At 26.5% G+C, this 24,505-nt stretch overlaps 1 protein-coding gene across 3 annotated transcripts in view; it reads right to left on the reverse strand.

Moving 5' to 3' along the window:
• Positions 1 to 22,583, reverse strand: part of LOC135922968 (nucleoprotein TPR-like) — a 44,392-nt gene extending 21,809 nt beyond the window's left edge. For 2 of the 3 annotated variants that reach the window (XM_065457527.1, XM_065457526.1), the window contains exons 1-22: positions 22,492 to 22,583; positions 22,345 to 22,449; positions 22,229 to 22,302; positions 22,092 to 22,188; positions 21,944 to 22,047; positions 21,547 to 21,660; positions 17,589 to 17,732; positions 17,177 to 17,414; positions 13,029 to 13,148; positions 12,779 to 12,912; positions 12,219 to 12,410; positions 10,970 to 11,103; positions 9,809 to 9,995; positions 9,193 to 9,343; positions 8,748 to 8,908; positions 7,755 to 7,898; positions 7,479 to 7,652; positions 7,090 to 7,230; positions 6,587 to 6,767; positions 5,257 to 5,331; positions 5,033 to 5,179; positions 1,338 to 1,510 (exon numbers count right to left, since the gene is read on the reverse strand). In XM_065457527.1, the coding sequence (XP_065313599.1) occupies positions 1,338 to 1,510; positions 5,033 to 5,179; positions 5,257 to 5,331; positions 6,587 to 6,767; positions 7,090 to 7,230; positions 7,479 to 7,652; positions 7,755 to 7,898; positions 8,748 to 8,908; positions 9,193 to 9,343; positions 9,809 to 9,995; positions 10,970 to 11,103; positions 12,219 to 12,410; positions 12,779 to 12,912; positions 13,029 to 13,148; positions 17,177 to 17,414; positions 17,589 to 17,732; positions 21,547 to 21,660; positions 21,944 to 22,047; positions 22,092 to 22,188; positions 22,229 to 22,302; positions 22,345 to 22,449; positions 22,492 to 22,582 (3,081 nt within the window). In that variant the 5' untranslated portion in view covers position 22,583. Of the gene's footprint in view, positions 1 to 1,337; positions 1,511 to 5,032; positions 5,180 to 5,256; positions 5,332 to 6,586; positions 6,768 to 7,089; positions 7,231 to 7,478; positions 7,653 to 7,754; positions 7,899 to 8,747; positions 8,909 to 9,192; positions 9,344 to 9,808; positions 9,996 to 10,969; positions 11,104 to 11,229; positions 11,406 to 12,218; positions 12,411 to 12,778; positions 12,913 to 13,028; positions 13,149 to 17,176; positions 17,415 to 17,588; positions 17,733 to 21,546; positions 21,661 to 21,943; positions 22,048 to 22,091; positions 22,189 to 22,228; positions 22,303 to 22,344; positions 22,450 to 22,491 lie in introns of those variants that run through there. The other variant, XM_065457528.1, reaches the window with a different exon arrangement.
• Positions 22,584 to 24,505: the final 1,922 nt, after the last annotated feature.

Genomic DNA, 24,505 nt, shown 5'->3' on the forward strand with positions numbered 1-24,505 from the left:
TTTTGATATTGGAAATATCATAATTCTGAAAAAGGAAGGAAGTATTGCTACTTAGGCGATATACTTTTGGCATTGGTGGCAAGGATAAGATATGCATGGAAAAATTTGAGAGATGTCTTTAACTACGAATAAAAATGAAAGGGAAAAGTTTAAACAAGCTGTGTAAGAAGGTTGCATGATTCATGACGAGACATGCACAATTAAGGCGAAACATGAAGCCAAGTTGGAAAGAATGTAGATGAGAATATTTAAATGGATATCTTTGAGTGAGAGAGAAAAGGGAGGAAAAAATTGAGAAAGAATTTGAAAAGTAGCGATAGACGATGCCGTGACAATAAATAAGCTAGGATAGTTAGGACATGTTAAACGAAAGGCAAATTTCAAAAAATGAGCCTCTCGAAGTAGAAAATGATAGCAACTTTGCGGTCATTGAGTAGTACATTACAAAATGAAGAAAAATATAACGATAAGAAAATTATAGTAATATGTTCTATGAGTTGCTCGTTTAAAATTGTATATAACCTATAATACTAAATAATATTTAAAATTTCGGTATCATTTAACCTGTTAAATTACACTGGATGGGAAATGACTATGTTAAATAAAGAATAACAACTATTTCTATTATGGACTTTAGAGTTGAAAATTCTATTCAAAATAAGGATTATTTTTTTGGAAATGCTCGAACAAGTTTTTTGATCTAATTTATACCTAAAATCCCAAATTTTGTGATTTTTACACATAATTTATCTTTCATGAAGAAACAACAAATTATTTTTTTTTTAAAATGATTCATTTTGTGATCTTCAAAGGAAAACCATATATATTAAAGAGAGTCGAAGCTATAAAAATTTGCTGGGATCCTTTGTGAAGTCTCTTATTGCGCCAAAATTTGTAAGATTTTTTCAAACTCTGTTTTTATTATTAAAATTTTATATGAATTAATTAAAATTCTAACATCGGCAACCATTGATTATTATTTTATTTTATTTTAATTTTAAGAATAAGAATCCAATTATATAAAATAAACATTTTTAAAATGTGCCGACATATATTTTCGCGTGTTTTTTTTTAAAAACTTTAATGATTTGCTATTGCGGTCAATCGTTAATATTCTAAGATATCTATTCTTTACTAAGGTTCAAGAAAGGCGGGGAGGGCTGATAAAAACAGAAATTGGCACGGATTTTAATTTAGATATTTATATATCATAATGTTTGCTAATTCCATTTAAAAAAAAATTCGAATATTTCAAACAAGCACTCGCAAACATATTACATACAACAGCCCCCCCCCCTCCTCTCCAAAAATAAATAATTATATTGTATGTTGCAAACCTCCGCCGACATTTCTTCCTTAATAAGGCGCATCTGTTCAAATTGTTTTTCAATAATTCTTTCCAAGTTTTCCACTAAATCTTGACTTTGATTAAGCTGAGTTTCCAAAGCGGTGGTGATGCTTTGGTATTGAACTATGTGTTGATCAGAATTTTGGATAACGTTTTTAAGATCTTAAAATTAAAATGTTTTCAAAAATATTAGTCATAAAAACCATTTTTTTCGTATGAAAAAAATATTTATATTTCCTTTCTATTCTCGGTCTCATACCCCTTTTACTAATAGTCCTGCCAGGGCCGACCCTTCAGCCAGCGATAAATTCAACAATATAATATAGATCCTAGGTCGTGGTCCAATAAATATCCATTTTATTATTCCTTGCTATTTTTGCCTGATTGAATATCACAATTATAATGCATAATCAAATTCCAAGCATTCATAATAGGCAGAGACGCGAAGATACTTGGTATCAGGCCGATACTCAAGGTATCATTGACAGAGTTGGGCAGGTCCTACAGAAAAAGAATCTAGATACAGATACAGATTCTTAATAAAAAAATGAATCTTAGATACAGATACTAGTATCTTTTTCAAAATATCAAAAAGATACAAGATAAAAGATACTTGTATCTTTTATTTAGAGTATTTTAAATACAAGATACTTTTAAATTATCATTACCAATTAAATTAGAATAATTTATAAAATACAGTTTTTATTATTTATTTGTGAAGAACATAGCATACACATATAAGAATGAATATTTGCAATAATTAATAAAATATTTATTAATGAATTAATTATAATAAACAGGGATTTTAATATTAATTTTTGCCCATTAATAGCTTAAACAGGGAAGGGAGAGTAATATATTTAATGGGAGTTGGAAATTTCCAAATAAGAAAAAAAAATTAAATCAAATGTTTTATTAGAATTTGCAGGTTATTTTCTGTGTTTTTTTAAATATAGCTTATATTCGGAGTATATGGCTAAATGGCGTCTCTAAAAAAATATACTAGTTTTATTTTATTCATTATCTTTAATAACTATTTATCATTATTTGTTTGTGATATTTATGTATTTTTTAAATTAGTTAATTTTCTAATATGACTTATTAATTCTTGCGTTTGTAATAATATATAAATATCATTTAAATCTCTTTTCAAATTTTTTTTATATATTTCTTGCAAAATTAATAATTATATATAAAAAATATGAATATAATGTATAACATTATATTATAATTATTAAATACATAACAATTTTCTTATACATCTTAAATTGATTAAATTTTGTAAATAAATGCTAATATAATTTTACTTATATCATAAATAAATAAAAGTAACTAATAAAGTTAAATTCTACTTTATTATAATTATTTTATTAAGAGCCTTTTAAAATTATCTAATGTTATATATCAAGTGTAGCTTAAATATTTCCTCTAATAAGAACTTGCTAAAATAATTATATATAAAATATATTAGGGATGTGCCGATATTTTTTATCGGATCGGGCCGACTTCACCCTTTAAAATATCGGTTATCGGCCAATATTATAAAATTTGATCCGATATAAAATGGCTTCTTTAACAAAAATAAAATGTTATAAAATTTAAAAAAAAAATTATATCTAAGATCATTTATTTTTATAAATAAAATCGAAATCCATTTTTTTAATAATAATAAATAATTAATAAACATTCTGCCATATTGTTATTTATTTGAGTATTATGTTTATTATAGTGTGCGAAATTTTCTTCAGAATCTGTTTTTAGTGAAGTTGGTGATATTGACAGTTACTATCGCCGCAAGCTGACCTCTGATAAATTGGAAATATTGGTATTTCTAAAAAGAAATCTTCGATATATTAATGTTAAATATTTATTTCAAATTTCATAATATAATTGTTTATTACTTATTATATATATAGATTAATGTTATTACTTATTATATAAAAGTGAAATGTTATTACTTACTTATTATATAAAAGTGATTTAACAATAAAAATATTTTATATTTTTATAGAATTGCAATTGAATTTAAACTAAAACTGATCATTATAATATATTTAAATGACATAAGTTATGGTATAGTTAAATTATAGACGTTATACTAATAAAAAGTATATTATAAATGAAAACCATTGGTATCTTTACAGAATACAAAATTAGATATGATATCGGATCGGTAATCGACCGATATCAATTTAATATCGGGAATATCGGATCGGCCTCGAAAAAAGTGGCATCGATACATCCCTAAAAAATATATATCCAAAATGATTTTAATTTGATATTCAACCATCTTCTATAAAAAATTTTAATAACAATTATCTAAGAGCGACTTAAGTATAGGTATTATTATGTTAATAATTATAAAATAAAAATGTATAATATACTTTAATATGTTTAATTAACAAAGTTTGTAGAGGAGTTTGTTGAACCTGTAATAACTTTTTTACTTGTGCAATTTTGACATTCAGCTTGTACCTTGTTCTTTTTCACATGAATTACTTTATAAAATTTTCCATCTAGAATTTTAAGATTCGGATTTGATTCAGGAGAACCTATCTCCATAATTTAATCTTCACTACTATGATTGTTAAACATTCTACAAATTAAAAAATATTACATATAAAATATGTCCTTATCTTATTTAGTTTTGGTGTTGTTATTTTTAATCTATCAATCTTTGTGATCTGTAAAACTTCCAACTAATTTTGGTTAACAATATATTTAAAATATAGCGGGAAAAAATAAAGAAAATAATACAAGATTTCACGAAGAAAATAAAGTTACATTGTGTGATATGTAAATGTTTTAAACATGAATATTAAAAAGAATCTGTATCTGAATCTTTTTAAAGAAAATGAAAAAGATACAAGATTCTTTTCAAAATAAAGGATCTTAGATACAGATACTAGTATCTTCTTAAAAATGTCAATAAGATACTGAGTACAAGATACAAAAGGATCCTGTATCTTAGATACAAGTATTCGCGGTACTGCCCAACTCTGATCATTGACCGATATTTTTTAATTTTAACCAAAATGATATTCCTTATCGATCAACTGTTAAATCGCGTTGCGTCCACATCCACAACGATTATTACATCATTCCCAATTGCAAATTTACTAACTTAAAAAAAGAAAAATTAAAATACATTAGTAAGTTAGAGGTTTCTCAACCAATCGCCGACCAACCCAACCTCGATTTAAGACCTTCCGATACTAAGAAACTTATTTTTGATGAGCATAAACAATATAAATTCTTTTTTTTTAAACCCACTATTATGAGGCAGTAAAATCTGCGTTCGCAGGAACCGAAGACATATATAGGAACCGTACGCAGAACTCCTCTCATAAAATTTATAAAAACAGACGCCTATTTTTAAATTAAGAAACTGGTTCCAAAAAATGTGCAATTAATTTACTATGTATACTGTTCCAAAAAAACCTTGTGTGCGATTTCATTTTAGAGGGGTTTATTTATTGTTAATATTTCTTTTAATGTTAAAACGGCTTGGAAACCCTATACCAGAATGCTCGGAACGTCGTTAAATACTAAAAAAAGCCATATATCATTTTTATAAAAATTATTCAGAACCGAAATAGAAGAGCCTTTTTTTAAGTCAAAATTTCAAACTTTTGGGGGATCGAACCATGAACATGTTTAAATAAGAAAAAAAATGTATTATACCACGAATTTCTTCATCCTTGATCCGAGTCAAATTTGATAAGCTCCGCGTACCTAGTGGCGATTTAGAATCGGGCTCGGTCATAGATCGATTGGCAAAAACTGTTGAAAAAATTTCATCGATCCTATCATCGGCCTCTATGTCCGATCCTATTTAAAACAATAAATTATAAGTATCTTTCAGAAAAATGGGAAAAAGTTTTAATATCAAGAAGAAGAAAAAAAACCTCCTTCTATGATAGTCGAATTTAATTGTTTCCCCTCAACGTCCTCTTTGAATAGGTAAGCGTCGGCTAGATTATCTTTTTTAATTTGTGTTTATTTTTTATATTTTTGAAAAAAAGTTTTAATTTATATAATTTAAGTATCCTCTCTTGAATATTTGATTTAGAGTGATCTACAAGACATTTCAAAAAAAAAAGAGAAAAATATAAAGATTTTATGATGATTATTTATGTTTAAACCAAATTTTATTTTTACAGAGATGCTAATTTTTATTTTACTTTATTTATATAATTCAATCAATATTATTGGCCAGAGGCGGGTAAACGATGCCTAGAAGCTATATATAATTAATATTTAAAAAAATATATACGCATCTCAATTGTAAATAATATTATAAGCCAGAAGTGGGTAAAAGAAGCCTAAAAACAATAAATATTTCATATTTTTTTAAAAAATATGCATCTCAATTGTTTATATGAAAACTTTACTTATTTTAATATTTTTTTTTGTAAATTATTTCATTTAAAATACTAATAAAATAAGTTAATACTTTAAATAATTAACTTAAGATAAAAAACATACTTAGAAACTTTTTTTAAAAGGAATCTTTATTCGCATTTTGAGGATGCCAAAAATAACAAATGATCCAAATATTAATTTTATGTTAAATTTGCCATTAATAAGACGAAAGATGATTGCACTTCGATCAACGAGAAAGTTAAGATAACGTGATTATAATGAGTCTTATAAATAACGATTCCCAGGACCGTAAACGGTTAAAAGGGGGAATCAGAGAGGAACGGGGCTTACCCAAGTAAGCATGGAAAAGCACTCTTAGACGAGAAGATGATTACATTTTATTGACGAACCCTAAATTTAGTTATATTTTGGCCATTTGTTATAGCAAAAAATAGTATTTTGAAACTTCAAGGCCGATTTTTATCGTTTAATAAAAAACGTAAGTAAAGGATATTAATTTGAGGAGTATAACTTAATAAAGTTTTAGGCAGCGTCCTAGCTCGCCTTACATCTTTTAAGAATTTAAAATATGCCTTGAATAGTGATTTTTAAATTTAAAAAAAAATAGGAAGTACATTCTTAAAATTATTTTAAAGATATAATCACCTAATGTCATTAAATCCATCATTAATTCAAAAATTGTGCCCAGGTTGCTATTCTGAATAGAATTCAGAACAAAGATTAAGTCGATTTAGGAAGTGGCATTAATGTTTATATAAGATCTGAGTTGTTTTAATCATCAATCAATATACTAAAATGATTTTTTTAAATGTCATTTCAACTGATTATTCATTTATTTATATATTTTATTACCAATGGATACGGATAACGCTTTAGAATGAGATAAAGCCGATGTCATGAGTTTCTTCAGCTTTCTGTTAGCAACACGTTTAATGTTCAAATTTTCATTCTTAAGGGCCCACTTCTCGGATTCCAAATTTTGATCGTGTTGAGTTATATTCTTGAGACTCTTTTGCGATTCTTCTAGTCGTTTCTAAATAATAACAGTATATTTCTTCGTCAATATAAAATGTATTATATATATAATTCCCTATGTTTGTGTATGTAGCTGTATGCTAAAAAAAACACCAATACATTAAATTATTGCTAATATAATAACGAACTTATATATCTTAGAAAGTGGAGTGAGGGGGAGAATTGGAGGGTAAATTTGGACCTGATTAGTAAAACCGATAAATCCAGTTAAAGATGAAGAATAAAGTTCATTATAATTTGCCAACTGCAAAAGCCCCCTTGTTATAGATCCCTTGCTTTTGAGTTGTTATTTAAAATGAATTATTAAATAATTAGACTACTTCTAAATCGTCCATTTTTCCTGATGTCTCTAAGATTAATGATTCCAGACGAATCTTCAATTCCATTCTTTCTTGTTGCAGAATCACATTTTGACTGGCTAATTTACAAACTGTCTCTTTTTCGGTCACTTCAAATGTATTCTAATATTGACAAAAATTTAAATTAATTTTAAAGTAATAATAATGATAAAAATAAAATGTTTATATAATTTGTAATGAATTTGATATTTTAATCAGATCTGCGCGGATAGCATTTTGGTTTTACAACCTTACATGCTAATCTCGATATATCCCTTACATATTCCTTCTACTCTCTTAAAATTTTAATTGCTACCTAAGGATACCTATGATTAATTAATAAACAGAATATGATTAAATTTTAAAATCACTTTAAGGTTACGGATATTGTTTAAAATGGCGTCGTATCTAGAATCTTCTTTAACAATATCAGTTTTCCGCTTAGCAATCGATTCAATTTCCATTTCAAGATTAGCCTTTTCCCCTTGCAACCTTTTAATCGATGACTCTAAGGACACTATATTTTGCTTGTGGGATATTACTTCCTGATCATTTCAAATAAAAAAAAATTTACATTAAAAAAATACTTTAAATAACAATGTTGAAATTTTACAAACAAGGAAAATAAAATAAATTTTGTTATAAACCGTATATAGTTCATCAATTTTTATCTCCTTTTCTGTCAATTTGGATGTCATAAGAGTTCCATTCTTTCTGACGATTTCTAATTCTTGCCCGAGTTCGTCGATTCTGAATTTTAAGTTTTTATCTTTTCCTTCATTCAATTGAAGCTAAATGTTAAGAAAAAGAATAAAACAATCATATGAAATGTATTTAACGTCTAGCGCACTAGATTACATTTCAAAATACAATATTTTTTAATTACAGGGTCAAATTTTTCAGGTTTAAGAAACCTTTAGTTAAGGTTTAGAAACAAGGATATTTATAAGAGATAAATATAAAAGGTATATACAAGTTACGGGAAAAAGATAAATTTATTTACAGCCTTTTCCTGGGTAAAGGGGATTGTCCAAGTTATTTCATGTTAACAATTATTATGATCAAGTGTTAAGTTATTAAATTAGCTGAGTGGTCAAATATCACGTGATCAAGTGACACCAACACCGAATTTACCTATTTTTTTATGTTATACAGTTTCTAGACGATTTTTAAAAAATGTTATTACAAAACAAGTGGAACAGGGTTATTAACCTTTGAATGACTATAATAGCAATATGGATAATAGTATAATTAAAAACCTGTCTAATTTGAGCTCTTATTATTTGGGCGGTCTTATTTTAATCTTAAATTTTTCCCGATTATGAGAAATATTATATTTGGTAAAAAAAATATCCCTAATTTTAAAATAAAAATATACTTATTTAAAAATAATCTTAGAAATTCAAAATTTTTATGAATGAATCATATTTGTTTTATATTTAAATTGTATATCTTTTATCATATTATATCAAGCACGTTGATCATAGACCTGCCCAAAGTGAGCGAATTTGAAATATTATGTCCAATAAAAACTTTAGAATCTTTGATTGGTACATAATGTTTAATACATGGGTATATGAAAAATATATTATTGACAGTCTGCAATTTATCAATGTTTCGAATAATTATGAGGATTATACTTGATAATTTAGTTTGTTATTCGCGAGCTTGAGGTCAGTGTTAGATAAATTAGCGTCGTGAAGTTTCTTCACCAAGTCAGTTTCTCGCTCGAGATAAATCTTCTTGAAATTTTCTAACTCCGTATTCATGCGACCCAACAAGATCTTACTTTCCGTATCAACTATAATTTAAAGAAATAGTTGCAAAGTTAATTTTGGTTTAAAAATTTTTTTTTTTTATTTTTGTCTTTCCCTTTCTTTAAAAGTCAACATGTTGCTTCTTAATATAGTTGGAAAATTACTGTATTTTTAGCTATTCAAACCAGTTTTTAGCAGAAAATTATCACTTTGGCCTAGTAATGCCTTAGTAATAAGGATTTTATTTGGCATGCAAATGTGGATTGAGCAGAATCAGCTGACATTAAGCCATTACCCAACTGATTTTATAAAAAAAATTGAGGACTACTTTTTGCTTCTTGTTCTATCGCAGTATAAGCTTGCTCTTTGGTGTCTAAGCTATCAGATGTTTTGATATTTTTATCCGCCATGATTCCGCTTTCTGACATAAGCTTTTGGTATTGATTAGTCTGCTTCCGAAGAGTTTGAATGAGTGTACTCTTCCCGTGATAAAAAAATATAAAAAAAATTCAAAAATTTGGTTTATGAACCTCCCCCCCCCCCCAATTCTGTATTAGAAGAACTATAGGGTACATTTAAATAATCAATAATATTTTGAAAGGGTAAGAAACTGGATTGATTAAAATTATATTTTGATATTATCTTAAAATTACAATCATAAAAAATCCTATACCATTTAGAATTAAATTTATGCGTTATTGTTTGATTTATTACTTTTATGAATTTATAAAATTATTGCGTCAAATCTTTATCCAGTTTTAATCTTAATTTTTACCCTTGAGAAAAATTAGATATGTTTTTTCCTCATTTTTTAGGCTGCAATATATTTTTATATACAATAACATCCAATTAATTTGTGAAGAACGGTCCTAGCGTTACTCAATAAATTTATGCTGGTTAATCTTATAATCATTTTTTTTTCAAAATAATCAAATAATATAAACTTGTTCCCTATTAATCTCCTTGCACCGAATAATTTCTTGCTCAAAATAATCAATTTTCTTGCTAAGATTTAGGAGATCCTCGGCATCTACATCACTATTTGCCTTGTTATTTGTCATACTATCGGTATAGTCTTCTTCAAGAATATCCAATATTTGCTTAAAGGCTGTGGGGTTCATTGATGTTTCACTTTAAAAAAAAAATAATCCGGTCGTCAAAGGTAAAAAATCGATATAAATAAATATCTTAGGAACATAAGGATTTAATTCAGTCCCCAGAGGGGATAAAAGAGTAAGATATCGGATCTAAAAAGCAATATGAAAAATAACAAGTCATGGGATAAGTAATAAAAGAGAGAAAAAAAATGGCAATACATTTTTTGGGAAATATGGGAGGGGGGGGGGTGTTAAAAAAATAATTAAACTTCGGTGCCGATACTAAATATCGGATCTGGACCAATATTTAGCAACTTTTATCGGATTGTGCCAATAATTTTCAAAAACTGATCCTTATTTTATACATAATTTTCATAATAATATTTGTTGTAGTAAAAAAAAAGGATTGAATTATTTTAAAAGCCAATGTAGTAAAAATTTGGTATTATTTTTTGTTATATATTATATGCAACAGGATAAGTAACAAATTTGTTTAACGATATCGCCACCACCGTGAACTTATAATAATTTAATATAGGGTTAGAATTGATGAAAGTGGCTATTTTTCGAATCGGGCAATTAGCATGTTATTTCCTTTGCTTAAAGAATAGTTAGGTGTGTTTACCTTACATATAACGTTCTAATCTATATTTTAAAATACTATATAACACCTCAAACTCAATATATCCTTAATTTATTGCATAATACAAGTAGTACAAATATAAATAAACTACAAATTAATTAAACCTGATGTGAAATTTTATTTTACCTTTCAAGTTTTAAATAAATCCACTATTAAATGTTTTTTTAAAAAATGCACCTACCATTTTATAATGAATTTCAAAAATATCGGCAGGCATCAATATTTTTTAAAATAAATATGGCCGATACTTATTTATAAAGAGAGTCCATTATTAAAAAATAGATATAAAATTAGAAATGGTTAATAAGCTACCTCCCCTCCCACCAAAAAAATATTTGATACTTTATTTAAATTTTTGGTAATACCTCTCATAAAAATCATGCGTTTTATGAACGCGCATGCGTTTAGAACTTCTATCAAGGGCCGAGCTACTAACATTATTATCATCCTCGGAATCTACGAATTCTGTGATATCCTGATTGGAAGCTAATCTTTTCACCTATTTTTATATATGTTTTATAAAATATTTTTGATAAATTCAGGCATTGCATGCACCAGATATGTGAAAAATATGTGGAAGTTGACTCAGACGGTATGATATACAAATTTTGGCACTACGTCAAACCTCTTTTTGTTTGGCGTCGGACTCTACTTCGGATAACCGTACCAAGTCATGGACCAAAATATCACCGAGCAAAACTCGAATAAAAATCATTTTGCGTCCATTGTCTAACATGACAATCCCTTAATTGATATTACCCGTCAATTATTAATTTTAAATTTTATAATGTTAAATTATCGCCTTATTTCTTTTTGAATTACATATTAATATAAATTTATTTCTGAGGAATCATAAATTTTACTTATATCCTATGGTAAAACATATGACAGAGATCTATAAGCCTGGCCCGCAAAAATGGTATGATTTTTTTTCAAAAAATTGGGTTAGATCAAAAAATTTAATGTAAATTAACAAGTTAAATACCTTCTCATATTTTTAATTTACCTTTTTGAAACTATTTACAAGATACAGCAAATAAAGGTTTATGTAAATTAAGAAGTTTAAATCCTTTTCACATTTTCAATTTCCTTTTATAAATCATTTGCAAAATAGAGCCAAAATAACTTTGAAAGCCGGTGTATAATGGTTAAATTAAAAATAAAACCAATTATTCCGAAATAAAATTAATAGGCAGATGATAAATTTTTAAATACGCAGGCTTGTAAAATACACGAGTTGGGGCCTAAAAATAATTAAATTTGTTTTCGGCTTTAAGGATTTTCTACCGGTCATACATCGTCATTAATGGCAGTGCATGTATGAAAATTTAGAAGGCTAAGACTATGCCAGATCGTCCTAACGTTTGAGAAATTAATTTAATAAAATATTATATATATATTTCATAGATTACTTTAAAAATATGGAAATTATTCCGAATTAATACCAGACGATAAATTTTTTCCTAAATTTTAAGAATTTATTTAAATACATCTAATTTTTGTTGCCATCTTTTAACATTATGCGCGCGAGAGCTAGAACCTCTTATATCTTCTTAGCATAATTAAAGACAATTGCTCAGTTTTTTCCTACAAATGTTTTTATATAAAAAAAACTTTTCTTTTAACGTTTTCCCATTGATAATTAACTCGTTTGAGGTCTAGAGTCAGACTTTGCTTCTCTATTTGAGTGTTTCTTAGTAGTGTTTTGGCTTCATCTAACTCTTGACTCAGCATATCAACAGTTTTAATTAGACGTTTGTATTCTTGGCCCTGTTTGATAAGGATGGGAGCCTTCCTGTCTATTTCCTGTAAAAAATTATTTTATTTATTAAATATTAGCCTAAATAATTAATTCTTTTGGCAAAATACTTTAGGTAATTATTTGATAAAATAATATAATTTATTATTACCGTCCAGTCTATTTCTAATTGATTTTTCTATATAGCAATTTTTCGATAATTTAAGAAAATGTTAATATATATTTTAAAAAATCGATAAAAGTTAAAAAATCGTTTGTTACAGTAAAAATCGTCTGCTAGAAAAATTTAAAATAATTTTAATGAAATTATGGGTTCGGCCTGCCCGTTAAAATATTTTGAAACAGGTTCCGATCTGTATAATGATCTTGCTATTTCAGTAAAGTCTTTTTTATGCTTTAAAGAAATCAAATTAACCTGCATGATACATTCCATTGATAGGTTCAATTTACGATTTTCTATCTTTAAATCGTCGATTTCTTTCAAATTGTTAACGTAATAGTTGTAAAGTTGAGTAAAATTCATTTGTGTACCCAAAATATTTTCACCATCTTTAAAAAAAAATTTATAATTAATTTGTATTACCTTTCAAAATTTTAAATTATATTCTTTAAATTCTGGGAGAGTTTTATAGGATATATAAATAAAATGATATAATATTAATTACCACTTGTATCAGCTTCTGTGATACTAAAATGCCTGCGAGGTAGTGCCGATTTCTTTTTAATGGATTCTAGTTGCGATTTTGATTCTTCTAGCTTTTTTTTCATAATCGTTATTTCATCGTCTTGAACAAATAAATTGCCATATAGTTTTTTTTAAACAAGTTATAGAAAAATTATAAATTTTATTACTTAGGATAATTTTTAGGAGACATGTTGGATACATTAAATAATTATAAAAAATGGTATCCTTAAAAATCAATTAAAATTAGTGCTGTAAACATTTTTAAAAAAATCAAACGCGTTCGCGTTCAACGTTCATTGACAAAAATCGAACGCGTTCACGTTCACGTTCAAATTCAAAAAATTTTATGATATTTTTTTAAAATTTAATTTAATATAAATAAATGCCTTATATTTTTCAACACAATATATTAGCCATGATAAAAAATAATAGTTTTATTTTGATAATATAATTATAAATACAATATAATAGAGCGATAAAAAAATAAATTTATAAAAAATTTTTCTTATTAATTTTTTTTTAATAATAATTGCTTTTTATAATTTTCATCTGATAGGCATGACTTGGCAGTTAATACAGCGTTAGCTATACTAAAAACTCGCTCAACAGGGGCAGATGAAGGGATTGCGGTGTTATACTTGATAAACAATTCTTTTAAAAGGGGGAATTTATTAAAAACAATTAATGTTTTATCCATTGTTTCAAAAAATTGAGCTATGTTATCATCCTCCAATCTGCCCTCTTCTTCTTCGTCAAAAAAAAAGATATCCCGGAATTGACAGTTCTTTCATGATCAATTCTTGGGGTTTCAATGCCTTTTTTCAAAAGAGCTATAAGTTTATTCTTTAAAGGTTCATTTTGTGGAAGCTTTATCCAAGGCCATTGAAGCTTGAATATCGGATGTATAATTGCTGAAAGAAGATATTGATTTTCATATATATGTTGAAATCTTTAAAAAAATAAAATATATGTAATTAATTAAACAGTGAAATATTTTTGATATTTGGGCCATGGTAATTTTAATTTATCTAATATTGAATTTTGATTTTCAGAATCTGATGATGAAATATTTATATCCATGCAAATGCTAATCTATTAAATTAAAATATAAAATATTCAAATTAATAAACTTTAATCTTATCTTCTCTAGCAGTAGCACGTTATGGTACGTTAATTGCAATATGAAAGAGGAAAAAGTAAAAACAGCTGATTAAAAAATATAAGACTTTTTTGTTAAAAAATTGGATTAAATATTAATTTTTCAAATAAATAAAAATATAAGACTTTTTTGTTAAAAAATGCGGATTAATATTAATTTTTCAAATAAATAAAAATAAAAAGTGTTTTTAAAATTGAACGAACGTAAAATTGAACGCATTCATCAAAGAAAAGGAACGCATTCACGTTCAAAGTTCGTCAAAAAAAAGAACGCCGTTCATCATTTCAAAAAAACGAACTTCGTTCACGAACGCGTTCATTTTGATCGCGTTCGTTTACAACACTAATTAAAATAAATTGTCCTAAAAAATAGTGATCATTTTCTCTGGAGACTACAGATATTTATTATCGAATAGGCCTGATTATTCATCTTTTTTAAAATATAGGTTATCGGCAAATATTTTTAATTTTTCCACAATACGATCCTATAAAATGGCGTTAACTGGATTAGACAAAACATCTAGAAGGTATGGACAGCAACTATTGCGAGGAAATTAACTCATTCAATCCACTTAAAAATGAAGTCTATATATTTTTTTTATTATTTATGTAGTATAGAAAAGCAAAATATGGGCATGAAAGAAATTCTATCAAGCAAGACCAATCAACTGGCATATTAGCTTGTGGGGATCTTATGCTGATGCCGTTAAAACAAATGAAAAATATATTTAATTAACGATACCATCAAAAATTGCCCGTATTCACTTGAAATTAAAAATCATCTCAAGGAACCAATATTTAAGAAATAAATATGAATAGATGGAAAGAATATTTTCAGGAGCTTCTCAACTTTAATTCCCACATATTGCATCTCGACGAACACTCCCCTTGTCAAAACCTTGTACAACCTATAACAGAACAAGAAATAATCACATGCCTCAAGCATATGAAAAACAACAAAGCTAGGGGTCCAGACGATATTCCAATAGAAAGCCTTAAAGCAATAGGAGATGATGGAATACATCTCCTCACAAATCTGTACAATAAAATACTTGGAAATGAAGAGGTCCCCCAAAAATGGAGGCAGAGCTATCTAGTTCCTATCTTCAAAAATAAAGGGGATCCACACAATTGTCAAAATTACAGGGGCATAAAACTAATGTCACACTGTCTAAAACTATACGAAAAAATAATAGAAAAAAGATTAAGAGATATAATCGAAATAGGAGAGACACAGTTTGGCTTTATGCCTGGAAGATCAACAACCGATGCTATCCATGCAATTAGGCAAATGAGTGAAAAATACAGGGAAAAGAACAAAAAGCTACACATGGTCTTTCTCGATCTAGAAAAGGCCTTCGATAGAATCCCAAGAAAACTTATCTGGTGGGCGCTACGCCACAAAAAAGTTCCCGAAAAATATATAAGAATAATAAATGGATATGTATATGGGACATACAACAATGGTCCGTAGCACAACAGGTACTTCGGCAGGCTTCACAATAGCCGAAGGAGTTCATCAAGGGTCGGCTCTCAGCCCACTTCTCTTCATTACAGTAATAGATGTATTAGCACAGTCTATACCTCAAACAGTCCCGTGGAATATGATATTTGCAGATGATATTGTAATACTTGCCGAATCCAAGGATGAAATCAAAGAAAGGTTAGTGAATTGGATAAATATCCTAGAAACGCACGGATTAAAAGTAAATAGAGAAAAGACGGAGTATATGGTGATAGGAGGAGATGAAACGGAGAGTATTGATATAAATGATTGGCAGATATCCGCAATTGAAAGCTGCAAATATTTGGGCTCCACTATACAAACAAACGGCACAATAGAAAAAGAGATAAAGAATAAGATTAATCAAGGGTGGTTAAAGTGGAGATCTTTATCTGGAGTGCTATTTGACAAAAGAATCCCACACAAATTAAAGGGAAAAATTTACAGTTCCATAGTACAACCAACTATTCTATATAGTTCGGAAACATGGCCAACCAAAGAATCAGACGAGAGAAGTCTACAAACTATGGAGATGAGAATGCTGAGGATGATTGCTGGGGTAACAAGAAAGGATAAGGTGCGCAGTACAAGAATACTAAATAGTTTAAAGGTAGTGCCCATTAAAACTAAGTTAATGGTAAACAGACTTAGATGGTATGGGCACACAATGAGAAGGCCTATGAACTACATAGGAAATAAAGTTGAAAGATTGGAAGTGATGGGCAAACGTAAAAGAGGAAGGCCAAAACTTCAATGGGGCCATAAAGTTAGAGCCAATATAAAGAAGTATAAAATAGATAAAAGAGATTGTACGAATAACATAAAGTGAAGAGAGATGTTGAAGGAGCTTACCACCAGAAAAGGTGAAAGCTAAAGAGAAAAAAAAAATGATAATATCCCAGCAGATTCTTTAGACTGTGGACTGCCATAAATATTCCACTCTTTCTAAACTTGCAAGTCAATATCTGGCAGCACCTGTGACATGTATATCATCAGAATCAGTTTTTAGTGAAGTTGGTGATATTGACAATTCTTACCTATGGAGGCTGACCTCGGATATTATAGAAATTTTAGTGTTTCTGAAAAGAAATCTTTGATATATTAATTGTAATTATTAATTTAAATAAATTAAAAATTTCTTAATACATAAATTTAATTATTATATGAATAAATGAATATATCCATAAATTATTATATAAATAAATGAATGTACCCATAATATTATTATTATATAAATAAATGATTACTATAAAAAATATTTTGCACAATTTTACATTTAAAAATTAAATACGTATAAAGAACACAATCAGGTGTGATATTGGACGGCCAAATCCATTTAATATAGGATCGCATCAGATCAAATCGGCCTCCAAAAAAGTGGTATCGATAACCCCTAATTTTCCAAATCATGCGAAAATAAAAATCTTTAAACTTAATATATGAATATATCCTAATTAAAAAAATACCCTTTTCCTTCAAGGTTTCATTGTGAAGTTTTCCCATATTTTTGAGTTCTCCGTCTATAAGTTGATTACCCTTTTGAGTTTGAGTCAAAACTACTTTAATATCCTCCAAGGATACCTTTAACTGTTTGTACCTCGTTTCATAATCAGAGTTCACGTTCGTAAGCATACGACATCTATCCTCCGCTATTACAAATTTCTCTGTAATCTCCTTTACCTTGCACTCTAGGTCACACTCTAACTACACAAAAAAGTCCATAATTTAGATATCTGCCCAGCTTGACCTGACCAGAAGCAAAAAATCTCTGATACAGGCCAATCTCTGGAGCAAATTTTATTCAAAAATAATGTTTGAACTAAATTTCTAATCATTTAAAAATAGGGGGGAGGGATATTTGGATTTAAATAATTTTACTTTATAATTCTTTTCTATCAAATCTTTGGTCATAGTTTCATATTCAGATAATTTGTCCTTCAACATTTGATTCTGATTCGAGACACCTTGAAATGAATTATCAATCTCTTCCATTTTCACCTTGAGGTTAGTCAATTGATTCATCTATATAAAAATGAAATATTATAATATTCTTAAAGAGTAAAGTTGTTATCAGTTCGTCTTAATTTTAGTTCTTAATTCTGAATAGCTAGGACCATTGTCTTGTTAAGATTATTTAATAAATTTTGACATTAGGAGGGGATACCTATAAAATATGCTTAAAGGTGCAATTATTTTTATATTTTTTTAGATCTAGAATTCACATTTTATTCAGAATCTAGTTAGAATTCAAAAATATTTTTAAAAAGCTACTAGAATATAGCACAACAATTTATATATGAATAATTTAAATCAATTAACCTATACTTCATCCATATAAGCTAGGTATGCTACAGGGTTAGTATATATTAGATATAGGCCAGGGTATAATTGGACTTTGGATCCAAAAATATGAACAAAATGCTATTTATATTTAGTAGATGCCATTTATAATTATGAAATTTTAGAAAATATTGTAAAAAAAAATACTATTTGAATTATTGTAATTTGTTAGTTATTTTGAATTATTGTAATTTGGTATAGTTAATGTACATGTAGCCCCAAGTTTAGCTTTTATAAAAATGTGACGATAGTGAGGTTCAAACAACCATAAGGTTTAAACATGTGCCAAGGACATATTGCGTAAGGCTCCAGATCTAGCTAATAGATGCTAGACCTTTGTGCCATCTTTGGGCAAAATCTTCAGGTTTGAATAATATTTTTCTGGATAAAATATTGAGTAAGCCGTTTTAAAAATCGGCTCAAATCGAGCTGTTTAACAACATTATATAAGACATTTAATGTTTATCTCAGCCTAAATTTTTTGTCCAAAATAATTTTTCATATAAATAACAGTATTATAATTTATAAAAAATAATTACATGAAAAATACTATATTATCTTTTAAATATTTATTTGCATTGATTTAATATTTGAGGTCAAGAAGGGAACTCAAATAGTATTAACTAAAATGCACATTCTTACATATTTGTTCAATATTGGGAAAAAGCTTTTTTTTTTTAAAAAAAAGATCAGACAAATCTGACTTGAAAATAATAAAATAACTATAGAATTACTCTTAAGCAAAATGCAGGGGCGTCGCTAGCCTTCACAATCTCAGGGGGCTCACTTTTTTTAAATTTGTTAACTCTGAACAATCTTTCTGATTTTAAAATTTTATCATTTATTATATTATGCATACAAAATAAACTGGCATATAAAAAATCACATAATGCAGTAATATAATTCTTAGCAACTTACATTGACAAAAAGTTATCAAACTAGTATAATTTTCTGTAACCATATTAGACAATGTTTTATAGAATGGACTAATAAGGAAAAATTTATAGGCCTAAACCAAATCAACAATTTTTGAAGGAGAGAGTATAAACGACCAATCCAAATCATAAAACTATATGGTGGTTAGAGCTTCCTCTTAGATGACATGATGGAAGCTAGATAAGTAATCGATAAAATTATTGTGAGATATTAAATTTCTAAAAGATTATCTTCCATTTTTAATGATATATAAACGACTACACAGTTGACTATTATTGTTTACCTAAAATATGCAATTATATACTCTCAGCCTAATCTTAAATACATAGCAACACAAATAATAGATGCTGGTTAATTTGCAGTAATAGCCATGACACTCATGATGTAAACTAATATTAGAATTTATTATGTTAGATATTGATAAAATAAAAACATTAAAAATCTTTGGAAGAAATAATTATGCAAATATATTGAAGCCTGGAGTTATTTATATGGCAATGCCATATTAGAAATGAAACATTTTTTAACTATATAATAAGGACCAGAATGATATGATGAAACAATTAAGATTTTATATATTGTCGCACCACATTGGTATATTATATCTTAAAATAATAGTAGTTTGTAATAATATCAAAAATATACTTGTATTAAATATTTAACTCAAGACTGTTTTTCGAAAAAGAAAAAAATAGCTTTCCTAAAAACACGTAAAAAAGAGATGAAAGGATATCAAATTTATTACATCTATTGCAGGATGAAGAATAAAATGTTTTATTTTTTAAATTATTTATAACTAAATAGATGGCGTTGAATACTTGAATGCAATTTGTTATAATATTAACTGTTATATATTATATAACTGTCAAATGCGTCTATAAAAGTGGCATTATATCTAATATTTTATAAACTACTGTATATAGTAGAGGATTATAAACTATATGCTTACTTACTTTTTATAAAGAAATCTCTTATACTTATTTGGACCTTGAAAATATTTTTAAGGTATGATAATAAAATTTCAAAATAAATATATAGTTGATTAGTAAATTTGAACTCGGCTAATTACAATATTAAATTTGTTAATTTTCAAATAATATATGATTATATTTATTTAATTAGGGTTAAATAATAATTTAAATAATAAAAGTCAATTAAACTTCAACTGTTAAAGCTAAATTAATATTTAGTGAATTATTGATATTATATTTTTAATACAGAATTTGATTGCAAGCTGACATAGTAAAAATATAATTTATATGTATTAATCTAATCTAATAATTAAAATAATATTCATTTAATAAAAATTTAAATAGTCTTATTAATTTCTAAATAATAAAATTATATTTAAATATTACTTAATGGAATTATAAAAGAAATCATTTTCAGTGGGCAATCAGAAAAATTTATTTTTAGTTCAAGGGGATATTAAGGAGCCATTAAAAAAAATTTTTTGCTTCAGGGGGCTCAAGCCTCTGTGAGTTCCCACCCTAGCGACACCACTGGCAAAATGGCAAAAAAAATATATGTAGAAAATAAGGATAACCCCCATCTCCAAAAGGCTTGTTATCATATAGCCATTACTAAATTTATATGATTTCCCACATACATATTTTATTTTTGGTACCTATGCAATTGTTAGTTTTTTTAAAAATCATCTTACAAGCTACTGAAAATTTGATAATTTTTGATTCATCTAATATTCAATTAAATAGCCTCAAATTTATAAAATGAATGAATCCATTTAAAAATGATTTCTGAAAAGATTAAAACTCAAGTATGGAAGAACTTCCTACTTACATTTAGTAAATAGTGAAATTTCCAAAATATTTTATGTCGGTCTTAGGTTGAGTTGAAACAAACAATTTGTGCTTGAGCTGCAAAAAAATGACTGTGGAGAACTCTACCCATATCAAAAATATTTACATTCCTAGAATGCTCTATCAAATCAAAGAAACAAAAATGGGATTATGTCAAACATTTCAAGGTGATCTAGAAAATGCAAAAGTAAGTTTTAAAAAAATTAATAAGATATTTTATCAAAAATAGAAAAATAAAATTATAATTGAGCATGCTTAAGTTAAACCCATTTTTGCTAATAAAATTGCCATTTTTTGAGAAATGTCACTTGACAGTCTGCTGGGAAAAGATCATGAGATTTTTTTTAAACAAAATTTATGATGCAGGGTTCACTTAAATATATATCCATTTCATATGAACTACAATGATAGGGTAAGGGATGAACAGAATTTTTGCAACTGTTTCCTCACAGTAATTTTATAAATAAGTTGGTTATATTTTGTTATAAATGATCACAAAAACCCTATAACAGATATGGGACAAGTTCCATGTCATTATATGCTGGATTCAGACCTGTTTAAAACAAGGATACATATATCTCATGCCAAATGTTTGACCTTATGATTTGAAATAAGTAGTTTCAATAGAAGCATGAATTAATATTAGATTGATTATTGGAGAATATAAAATATATTTATTTCCCTAATAAATTTAATTTTTAAATCAAATTAATTTTATTAAAAATATATCTAAAAATTACCTTGTCTCTAATGCCATTTAAATGTTCTTTATCTTTTAGTTTGATTTCATCTTCTAAAATTTTAATATGTTGCTCTAAATTTTCATGCCTAAATTTGCAATTCTCAAATTTATGCTAAAATATAAATATTTTAATTTCAGTTTTTGTTAAAAGATTCATAAAATATATGACCACAAATGTCTTAACATTATATTTAATTACCTGAAACACACTATAATCAACAAATTATTTATGACCCTCCCCCCTTCCTTTCAATCATATTTTTTATTAGGCTTTCAGACCATAAATGTCTTAATATTATATTTATATAATAATTTCTTTAAACACACAATTATACTTTTATCTAAATCAAATTATTTATTACTCCCTCCCCTTTCAAACATATTTTTTTATTTACATTTAATGTTAGGCTTTTATTTATTTCATTGTTATAATTTGATTGCAATTCATTTCTACTTGCAGATAGTATTATAATTTTTTCTGACATAACTTTTATATCACCTAAATAATTCAAAGTCATATATATAGGAAAAGTAATTTTGTACTTTCAATATTTACAATAATTTTTTCCTTTTCACTTAGAAGATTTTGAATATTTTTGTTATCCAATTCCAAAAGACATATATTATTCTTTATTTCTTCCTATATATAATGGAAATTTTTTTCATATGTTATTAGGTACTTTTTCAAAATTTTGCTTAATAATTTCTGAGGTTTTGATGTCAATAACCGTTTGATATTTATGTTTTATTTGTTCTAAAATTTTACCTAGTGATAAATATGCATTCTAAATTATACCAAGCTCCAAAATTTCTTGATCTTTTTTATGAATTTTTTCATTAGCATCTTTCAATTTATCATTAATCAGATCGATATTTTTCTCAAGTTCAAAATGAGTTTGTTCTATAGATTATTTTAAAATAATATATAAAAATTAATAAAAACCTGTTTCAGTTTTAAATTTTTCTATTTCTTGGCTTATTTCTTCATTAAAGATTGTAGTGTTTTTAACATAATTAATTAATTTTTGACGCATAATATCATCTAAATTATGATAGGGTTGATTACCAATCACATCGATAAGTATGTTCTTATAACTATCAAAATTGTCCATATTCAAAAATAATGAATGAATGATAAATAACCATATGATAAACCTAATATATAACGATCATAATTATAGTTACGTTTTAATCTATATCCAACCAAAAAAAAAATTTGTTAAAACTTATTTAGGATTCAACTGGAATAGATTTACAGGAAGATTTTATCGACTGCTCTAATGCTTTGCAGAATTTTAGTTTAAAAAGGTGTCTTAAATATATCGAATGACTAGAACTGCAAGTCTTAAAGCCGCGAAAAGAGTCATTAGATACTTTAAGGCAAAATTGTTCTCCAAAAAAAATTTTGTTAAAAAATAATATTCAAATTATTTCTTTTTAAAACTGAATTTATTAAAATATTTATATTTTAATTATATTAAATTAATGATGCAATTAAATGTACAACAGAGCGATTTTTTTAAAGTTGAGCAGTGGCGTAGCTAGGAATTTTCCTTAGAGGGGGTCCACAAACGGGCCTTCGGCTCTTTTGCCCGGCCTTCGGCCGGGTTTATCTTAAAAATCATATTGGTACCTTATAATATAAAAGTCCTAGAATTATTAATTATTTTAATTAGTGTTGTTAAACGGCTAGACTTGAGCTGATTTTTATAAACTGCTAACTCAATATTTTAGCCAAAAAATATTGTTCAAGCCTAGAGATTTCTCGAATAATATAAAACTTGTATCTCCATGAGCAAAATTTTCTGGCTAATATATTGAGTTAGCCATATCGGCTAAAATTGAGCCATTAACCACTAATTTTAATTAAAATAACACATTGACATAATTTTATTGATCTACGTTTCATTTTATTATACCTTTTGAAGTTATTTACAAATAAAAAGCGATTATTTAAAATATAAATATTATATTGCTTTAATTATAAATATTATATTGCTTTAATTATAAATATTATATTGCTTTAATTATAAATATTATATTGCTTTAATTATAAATATTATATTGCCTTAATTATAAATATTAGTATTACATTACACATATAAATTGCTTTAATTATAAATATTATATTGCCTTAATTATAAATGATATATTTTATAATTAGTAAACACATTAAAAATATAGATTAAAAAATAAATGTTTTTTTAAACTGTAAATTTAAGTCGATATCCATCAAAGTGAAAAAATCAAAATTGTGTTGGCAATATTTTTTTACCAATATATGATAGATGTTTAAAATTAATATTAAGTAACCTAGGTTAATAATCATAGATGACATGTTAGCTTTGGAACCAACTTTTGATTATTATAAGTTATTTTTTTTTACGATTATTACTCACTTTAAATTAAAATTTGCTGGGCATAGCAAAATATTTTAATTTCTTTTGCTATCATTCTAAGAACAATTAATTATTAACAATAATATAATGTTTAGCATTAAAAAAATTAGTATTTTTTATGAATTAGACATGCTAAAATAAATACTGAAGCTTGGCATTCTGATATAAGCACCATCATCTTTACAGATCGTCCCAGCAACCCTATTGAGACATTACAATTAATTATTTAAGGAAACTTTAAACTTAAGAACAAATATCAAAACACTTTTAATAATTTTAGCAACACAAATTATATAACACATTATATTATAGATTAAAATAAAATTTATATATTATATAAACTATTGTAAAACAATTTATAAAAACAAAATATAATTTTATGTCAATTGCTTATTTAAAAAAATATTTTTATTGCTTTTGATTAAAAAAAACTATAAATACTTTGTTAAAAAACTTTATATTTTATATATTTAACTTAATTCTTAGTGGCCCTTTCGCCATTTCCTCTATGACCTCATTTGGACTAGGATTAATATCTCTATATATATTTAGAAGAGC

Source organism: Gordionus sp. m RMFG-2023, chromosome 1, assembly GCF_954871325.1.
Source record: "Gordionus sp. m RMFG-2023 chromosome 1, tfGorSpeb1-WG-v2, whole genome shotgun sequence".
Lineage (NCBI taxonomy): Eukaryota > Metazoa > Nematomorpha > Gordioida > Chordodea > Parachordodidae > Gordionus > Gordionus sp. m RMFG-2023.